Source organism: Mesitornis unicolor, unplaced genomic scaffold (assembly GCF_000695765.1).
Source record: "Mesitornis unicolor isolate BGI_N332 unplaced genomic scaffold, ASM69576v1 scaffold7473, whole genome shotgun sequence".
In the NCBI taxonomy this organism is placed as follows: domain Eukaryota; kingdom Metazoa; phylum Chordata; class Aves; order Mesitornithiformes; family Mesitornithidae; genus Mesitornis; species Mesitornis unicolor.
Genome location: NW_010172506.1, coordinates 9,859 through 18,942, shown reverse-complemented (window position 1 = coordinate 18,942; position 9,084 = coordinate 9,859). Strand labels below are relative to the sequence as shown.

Below are 9,084 nucleotides of genomic sequence, written 5' to 3'. Positions count from 1 at the left end.
CTTTCCCTTTTTCCATCCCTGTTCAGAACATTATCCAGCTTTAATTTACAAGTGAGCCAAGAACGAAACAAGAGAAACCTGATACAACGATCTATAGCCAGATCAGGAACCAAGCAGCTCTGGAGCTTTACCATCCCTCTTAGTGAATATGTAACTCTGAAGCCCTCACATGCTTTGAGGTCAATTTGTTTATTAATTTACAGCTACATAAAACTATCCTAACAAAGTGGGATATAAGAGTCCTAGTCCTATCCCTAATGAGCGTGCAAGTATTTTTATTAAGCTAAAGAAGCTGTATTAGGTTATAAGCAAGCTTAGTATGTCTAACCTTGTGTAAGTGTTCAGTCGGCTCTCAGATACAATGTCACAAAGATACAGATTTACAACTTTCAGTTAAACAGGGTTCTGTAATGTGACTATGTTAAATTTTTGTGAAATGTAGTTACAGACAAGATCAGGTGCAAACCTCACAAGTTTTCACTTCTGCAAGGTACACTTGCAACTGAGAGTTGTCTCTTTAGCATTCCAAGCTTGCTCTCCCTGAAGCTATGTGACATTTCTACCTTGTGAACTGTGACTCTGCACTTCAAACACCTCACTCTTCAATCAAATAAAGGCTTCTGATGAATTCGTGTTTTGATACTGCAAGTCAACTCTAATGTGAGCATTCAACTCTTTCTGAACATTCTTTCCAATTCTAAATCCTAAATCCTTCCTTCATCCACACATTTTAACTTATGATTAAAGAAAAACTTCAAGCAGGGAATTAGCATTTTTATTTTAAGAAATCTCTTTGTAATAATTTAATGGTATCATTCATTTCTATAATAATTTAATGATATAAATAATTTAATAATTTAATAATTCATTTATGTAATAATTTAATGATATAATTCATTTCTGTCTGCATTGGCACATCCTTAGGGCTTAAATTCCTAAAGACTGCCAAATCTACAGATCCACTTTGATTTTATATAGTTTACAGAAAAGGATAAATTGAGAATTCCTCAAATTAAAATACAAAGACTTTATCATTTTCCCATAAGCACCAACAACCACTCCTGCAATGAATGTATTTTGCAAGTGTGAAAAAGAGAGCTTTTGAAACTCAGTTTAAGTTACACAGACCACAGTTTATTTAAAAATCATATTTAAAAAAATATCAAAGGCGCAAAATACAAAAGCATTTCAGAGCAGCTTATCATATAGAGATCATATTCTTGAATCTATATTATTATCAAAATGCAGTACTACGTCAGCCATGGTAGGTTTAAATGCCGCAGTAAGTATAAAAAAATTACATGGAAAATCTGCTTGCCATTAAATTAATCAGTAGTTACAAATGTGCTGTAAAAGGAAGTCCATACATTACACTTATTTGTTTCAAGCACTTTTCATACTGATTATTCAGTTTCACAGATTCCTGTACAGCATGCTTTAGATCTTCCACCTCTTCAAAAAAGTCCTAGAAAAAATGCAAAAATATTCACCTTAAAGTTTCTTTCAGAGACATTCTCAATAGGAGCCAGTCAGCATTTCAGTTGTTCCCAAGTTCAAAGACACTTCCTATATTTTTATTAATATTTGGCCAAGTTATGCAAACACAGCTACAGCAAGATACAGCAATCAACTATAACTTTATGTAACAACTTAAAATTTTGCCCTGAACACACAATGCAAGCAGAATTCAAATTATATTAGAGCCTGAAATACAAACTAATAATAGGAAAGACTAATTAGGAGAAGGGAAAAATTGTTGATTTATCAGAAAGCTACAAAATGGCAGTCCAGAATGACAAGAGAATATCAAACTCATCAGTGCGAAAATGCAGCTATATGTGCTGAAGTCAGCCCGTAGCAGATAGATAGATAACACCTCATTGACTTTGAAGATCTAAAAGTTGCGAGAAGATAAAAAAGGACAACAAGCAAGGAGAGATAAGGAGAGCAAACTAAGAACGAAGATGATAGCATCTGAAGGCAATACCAAAGAGTTTTAGATGGAAAAATGGATACCATATTTAGACCTAGAAAGTGATAAAATATTTTCAGACCTTAACTGCTTTGTAAGTTGCTAGTATCCCCTTTGAACTTTAAGTACAATTACACTTTGATCATGAATGTTCTATTTCAGAATAGGATCTATTATTTGCGACTACACTATGTTAAAACGTTTGATTTTTAACTCAAGTCTATTGAGCAATTCTGATCCTTCTTAAGTCAGAAGTTGCTGGGAAATACAAGGACAGCAAGCAGAGTGTCGCCCAACGCTTAATTTCACCAACCTTGGAAAATCCTATCTACCAGAGTAACACAGTATCTACTTATATCCATCTATATTTGAAATCTTCTCCTGCTCATTCTTGTGGCTTTTTTTTCAGTGAACAGCTACGTATGTCTTAAATAATACACAGTGACTTAAAACCATACAAAAAAGGGTCAGTGACAAAAAGCCATGTCACATTTAGATATTTCTCTTCTGAAGAATTAAACTTCCAGCCACAAGTCATCTCCAACTCCCAAATACAGAGACGCAGAACTCACTCCGGCTCAATGTTCTACAAGTTTCACACCTAATGAACTGCCACCATGTTTTACTGTTAACCCTGTCATGAAAGCTAAATAATATTATTTAGCTTGTGAGAGGGGATTACAAGAAAGAAGCCTCAAAAAAACCCAAAAAATCCATCACAAGTCTTGAAAAATAAGCACAAACCAATTCAAACAAGTTTTTTGCTGAAAATTAAATCTTAAGTCGGTACGTTAAACTGAATTCTGTACAGCTAGATAAGATCGCCTCATCTTCTCACATAATTTCGAGAATTAGCACATTTTTGCACTTTCTACATCTATAACAAAAATCTTCAAAGCTTTCCCTAAGCTTAGAGTTCTGCCAGGAATAACTTTGGTATGTTCAAGTTCAAGAGAAAGTAGCTTTCCTCTCACTGACATCATTAAGCAATAGACGTGACCATTCAAAAAAATACATTTATTATCTCTGCAAACGTCTGTTGGAAGGAATTAAGACTGTTACCAACAGTTACAATGTTAATGTCATAACAACCTGAGGCAAATAATCTCTCATGAATTGCCCAAACATCCACAAGAAAATCCACAACTGTTTAAAACAAAACAAATAAAAAGTTTAAGTTGCATTATGCCTCTTCCTTAGCCAAGTAGTACTGTAGGACATTAATGTTTCGAGAAGTCATTAATTACCATTTCTTTCTCATAACACTATAAATGGGGGAGTTTTATGTATTTTGCTTGATAACAGCGTATGTTCAGTCTAAAGATGAGTTTCAGTTCAGGCAAAAGAGAGAGTTTTTTAAAAATCACCTATTCTTAAACTTGTCCTAAAATAAATTACCTTGTCTAATCCAGCTAATTCATTTTTTAGTGCTCTCCTTTCTGTAGACAACTTTTCATTTTCTTTCTTCAGCCTTTTAATCTCCTTCAACAATAGCTCTACATTCAAATAAAAAATATAGACTTCAACCGTTACAGTCAACCTCCCCCTCATATGAATCATATTACAGCTAAAAAGCTGCCTACGTTTTGTGATATTAGAAAATTACAGTTCAGCTTTTTAAAGGACCTTTTTCACAAAGTGATTTATTCTTAAGAACCAGCCCAGCACACTCCCAGGTACTACACAAGACAACAGGATGTGCCAACTGGATAATCTGAATCCACCAGCTTCTTAGAATGTGGAATTATTTCACTTTAAAATCCACAAAACATGCATCACGTGCCTCCACTGCCTTTTTCTGACTTACAAGAGGGTCATATTAGCCCTTGCTGACAGCCCATTTCCGGAAAATTATGCCTACATTATACGATCTCTGCAATCTCTTTTTTATGCTTTGAGGTGGAACAGGATTGCACCTTAACTTGTGGATTTACTTATAAGGAAGAACATGCTCAAATCAGTATTGTCTGGGTTTTCCTCACATTTTAAGGCTAAAAACAGTTTCTTTTGTGTATCAGTGTCTGAAAACCAAAGAATGGAGCAGTAAACACTACCATGAAGAGCTCTGCATAGATACAGCTTACTGGAATAAATAACAAATCATACTAAATACAGCTCCGCACTCCCACCCACGATTACACCAACATTCCAATTTCAGAAAAAGAGAAAAGCAGCAAACACTTATTTTTATCACAAACAAATGCAGGCTTGGATCCACAGAAAGGACGTTAATTATGAGATGCCATTTTTACATAACAGGTTTTCAAAAACAAAAAACATTTTAGATACTGCTGGTTGAAGTAGATTAAATAACCTGGAGTGTGCCTCTGGACCAGAAATTAAATGCATTCTCTGACGGACATACTGAAAGGATCATCAGAATTAACCATGCCATTACCTAAATGTTCACTGCAACAGCATTCCTTCTTTTTAGAGAAGTCCCTGTGAGATGTTACTTCTCCCTCTGTGGTTCGACTTCTTTTTCCAGAAACAGCACTAGTTTTCCAAGAAACCTTTTTACATTCCAATTGCTCAATTCTTTGCCTCTGCTCTCGAAGATTATGCTCTAGCTCATGAATTTTAATCTGTCAAGAAACTGAATTTTTTTAAAATGCATAGAACAAATACAGTTCAACTGAATACAGCTGGATACATATCCTGAATGCAAACCTATAGCTTTCAACTGCTGATTTAAAACTACATTCATCCAAAGGCTCTGAAAGGAGAAAAAAAAATATAGCAAGTGAAGTTTTGCATACATCAGAAGTGGTTTTAAAAAGCCTGTTACTGAGCACATGCTCACAAGACAGTAGAGATGTACATGCACAAAAATACTAAACCCTTCTGCGCAATAAAGCATACTTTTATGGCAACAACTGCCAACTTCTAAGAAAAAGTACATACAATCCAAATCATAATTAATATTAATTTACAAACAAAAAAAGCACATGTTCCAGACCCCTAGGAGGAAATTTATTAGACTGGTCAGCTGTAATGCTTGATCAGTGCCTAAAGAAAGCATATTCATTTGAAGCTTCTTGAACCACTCCTGGCCACACAATCCCACCTTTGCTCCAGTTATGATGCCGGTCTCTTTGCACAGCAAGCCAACAGACCTCGCTACCTGACAGAAGATGATTTGACGTTGTTTGGTTAGCTTACTGCTGGATTTCTGAAACAAATCAGCTCATGGCACATACAGAAAAATATCAGAGCTGGTGCAAGAGAAGTTGGAAGATGCATATACAGTTGGAAGGAGGGGTAGGCAGGTGAGTCAAGAAAAAAAAAGGCAAAGGGAGATAGCTTTCATTTATAGAAATATCAGCAACAGAGTTCACTTTCAAAGGGGACTACAGACTAGTTTCCATTTTCTCAATGGCACGGGAAACAAAAAACAGTAGAAAAAGAACATGGTCTCATTTCACGAATTTAAGAATTACTTTTCAGTCTCTCTAAAAGCTTATGTTTGGCTATTTGATACCATCTCCTAAAAATTCTACTTACAGTGAGGTTTTTAATTGTTTCACTTTGCTCCTGGTTTCTTTTGATTTCTTTAACATAACGCTTCTGTAGCTCATTATACATCTGAAGTAGTCTAAAACAGAAAAAAGGCATAAATCGCAATAAAATATGGAAGCCAACAGAGCGTGCATCCTTTATGAAAAAGGCATTGCAGACGCCTCATAGTGATCACCTGGACTGCAGCTGTAGAGATTTGTAACAGATATTCAAAATGACGTGTGAACAGCAGCACAGAAAGAGAAAGCACCAGAAAAAAACAGCAAAGCGAGAGTTAAAAGAAAGGTCTGTATCAGTGGCAAAGGATCCCTTTCACTCAGCCAGGCTGAGGACTCTGTTGTTTTTCTCCAGCCCACGTAGCCACACTCTGATTAAACCTCAGTACAAATAACTCATCGATAGAAGACATATAGCAACAAGAAGGTGGCAACGACCTTGCAGCCCATCACACACGTAGTTTCTCTCCCTGTTAGCACAACAGAAATGGCAAAAGACCACTTCTAAAATATATGAAAATGTTTGGCCATAAACTAGTTTCTTGCTACCAAACAAGAACCCACGATGAGGACTCATGAGGCAGCGTCCCCAGTTCTGTGTTGCACAAAACATCTCATTGCTTCTGAGTGCATGGGTGTGAGGAGGAATGGATGAAATCGATAAGAAAATGAGTGTGAATGGGTAAAATCAGTGTAAAACAAAGAGATTTGGGATATTGTATTTCCCTTTGATATTATCTTGCATCGAGTTCTGATACACTCATTTCCTACCATATTTCATAGCATCCAGTCTACCTATATCAGGCCCATAATGTAACTGATGAACCTGATTTTTCCTATTTTATTAAGAATTCAAATAAGAGCTGGCATTCATACTAATTCAGGACTGCACACCACAAGCAGGATGAGCAATTCTATAGCACAGAACAGCTTTGTAAAATAGCATACATATAGATGCTAGGAAAAAAAAAAAAAAAGGCCAAGTCAGGTTATCTACATGCAACGTAACAGAAGTCCAGCACTAGATTCAAAGAGTAACTCAGACTTCTCATACATAAGCATCTGATTTGGTACAGTTCAAGCCCAGAGCTCGACATCCAGTCTTTCTACGTAGTTTGCAAAGACAGCCTGGTACACTGTAAAGGTATTTAAAAAAAAAAATTAAGAAAAACCAGACCTTCTACAACCACCTAAATGAAACACAAAAAATAGGCTGCTTGAACCAAAAGCAGTAGGGACTGCCTCTGCCTTCATAAGATCCACTGCCCATTTCTGTACACGGACAAAAAGTAGCCTATGAAAGAATGGAGCACCAGATTTATTTTCAAATCAAGTCATAGACGGATGGACCAGCATTTTATTTAGTGTGCCTATTTGTTAAAATGTTTCAGTATATATATATATATATATATTCTTAAAGCAAAAGTGTACCTTTGGCATCAAAAAAGCAGTTACAAGAGTTTATTTTAGCATAAATTGGCAAACTATAATAAGTGGTGGCTCACTTCTAAAATCAGTTAGACTGAAAAGTAGAATGACTTGCCTGGCTTATTTTGAAAACAGTGCCAGCCTATAAGTGTTATATGAACATAAAACCGAGCTATAAAAATGAGCTAAGAAAGCTCTCACGAAAGGGAAAATGAAATTACATAATTCTAGGTTAAAAATCTACAAAAAAGATCACGTGTATGGACACGTGCATGAAGGAACTTCCTTGGCTCATTCTATTTTTGTTGTTTAGTGCCATTTTCAAGTTTAATCTAAGATTTAACATTTCCTTTTAAAATATAATTATTTTCCATTGTTTCAAAGGCTGAAAGCTGCTTCCGTAACAGTTAACAAAAATTCAACTGACTTAACCATGAATGAATTCTACCCTACAGAGAATATTAAATTCGGTGAAGAAGCAGTTTCCAAGAACTCACCTGACACTGTCACCCTCTAGAATAGGATCCTTGCTGTATCCACCATTATGCCATGAATGGGTTTCTGTTTGAACTTGAACACTTAATTGAAACAAACACAACAGCTTAATAAAATTAATTTTACAATTTTAATTGGATAAAACAAAGCAACTAAACAAAAACCTAAGCTACTTTTCAGATTGATTTTAAAATGGAAGTTTCCATGCAGGACCACAAATCTAAACACCAAAATTTAAACTTGAAAATCTTTGCACACAGGTATGTAAATCCTGGCAGGACACTCTCCAAAACACTAGCACTATAGTTTTTCAGGTCCTAAGGTCCCGGTTTCCGAATCTTTTACACAGCATTGACGCAATTTAACTATCTTACTACTGTTTGGTGGAAAAATAGTCAAAACCTCTTTGAAGTTAGGCAGAGATGGCCTGTTGGTTAAGCAGGGGTATTATTTATTCATACTAAAACTGTTTCTTTCACTATAATATCAAATTTTGTACAAGATGCCCCAGCTATCCTTTGCTCCTTTACATGCCTCCGGCATCGTCCATCTCCACCATCCTGTCCACAGACAGCCCCCCAACATCATCTTCATCTGAAGAATATCAGGGTAAAAGTCCTGGAACGTTGCACTTCTTTTGACACAAATTGAAATGACTGATAATTCTTACTCTCTGCTTGTCACATAGTCATGCATTAACTGCTGCAGATGCAGTTTTTCTTGAATCTGATCCAGATTCTTTTCTAGCTCCTTATTTTTTATGTGTAGTTTTTTCAGCTTCTTGACTAACTGTTCATTTTCATCACTGAGCTGAAAAGGAAGAGAATTAAAAATCAAGCCACATTTGCAGATCAAGTATTAATCAAGCTGAAAGCATTTCAGATTAAAATTCTCTCCCCAAAGTTTTATGACATTTATCTTGAACTATATCATGTATCTATAAAGGAAAATGGCAGGGAAAATAATTGGCTTCAAACTTCATGAAGTTTTGACTAAAACACAACTTCTTTAATGCATATATTAAAGGCTTATAACGTAACTTGGTAATTCATTGGTGAACGACAAGGCAAACTGATTTTTTTATTTTTCAAGAAAAGTAAATCACAAAGGGACAAAACATACAAGTTTCCAGTTCTAAACACCAGCTCTGTGACTAAGCTGGTGTCTATTTTCACTTTAACCTCACCAAAGCAGACAGACTGAACTACAGCCACATTAGCCAAATTTCTCGCAGCCACAGCGGCAGAACCTCGCCCAGCACCGTGCAATCACGCCTATCACTTCAGCGACGACCCGAATGCCACCCTAACCTACGGGGTACCCAGTAAAATCCGTGCTGTAGACCGGTACTCGCTCAACAGCAGCAAGACCAGCAACGAGCAACCGCAAGCCGCGATCAGCGTGAGCGCTGCCCCTGCAGGTAAAGGCAAACCCGGCGCTCTCTCCAGGCCAGGGCGGAGGGGTTCTTCCGCGGGGCTGCCGAGGGCCGCGCCGTGCCCTGTGCGGATGGGAAGGAGGGAGGGAGGTTATCCCGCGGGCCCCACTCACGTTGAGGCACTTGTGGACAGAGGGCAAGGCCATGGCGCCAAGCCCCAGGAGGGGCCGGAGTCCCCTGGCGCCCTCTTTCAAAGGCACCCACCGCCCCGGGGGTCCGCGCCGTGGAAAGCCCCCTCT

At 37.2% G+C, this 9,084-nt stretch overlaps 1 protein-coding gene across 1 annotated transcript; it reads right to left on the bottom strand.

Moving 5' to 3' along the window:
• Window positions 1-1,285: 1,285 nt before the first annotated feature.
• LOC104537499 (centrosomal protein of 290 kDa-like) lies at window positions 1,286-8,991 on the bottom strand. The gene is made up of 7 exons (XM_010180400.1): window positions 8,725-8,991; window positions 8,081-8,220; window positions 7,413-7,493; window positions 5,477-5,567; window positions 4,371-4,557; window positions 3,371-3,468; window positions 1,286-1,465 (listed from the first exon to the last, which is right to left on the bottom strand). Exons 1-7 carry the CDS (start codon window positions 8,989-8,991, stop codon window positions 1,337-1,339), a joined length of 993 nt encoding a protein of 330 aa, XP_010178702.1. The 3' UTR covers window positions 1,286-1,336.
• Window positions 8,992-9,084: the final 93 nt, after the last annotated feature.

Bases quoted from the DNA above. Each gene is read 5' to 3' on its own strand.
- LOC104537499 (XM_010180400.1), bottom strand. From the start codon at position 8,991: ATGGCCTTGCCCTCTGTCCACAAGTGCCTCAACGTGAGTGGGGCCCGC. The intron at 5,568-7,412 runs GTGAGTTCTTGG...TTTCTGTTTTAG, and splicing joins CTAGAGGGTGACAGTGTCAG to ACTACTTCAGATGTATAATG. The intron at 3,469-4,370 runs GTAATGGCATGG...ATTTGAATGTAG, and splicing joins CTGTTGCAGTGAACATTTAG to AGCTATTGTTGAAGGAGATT.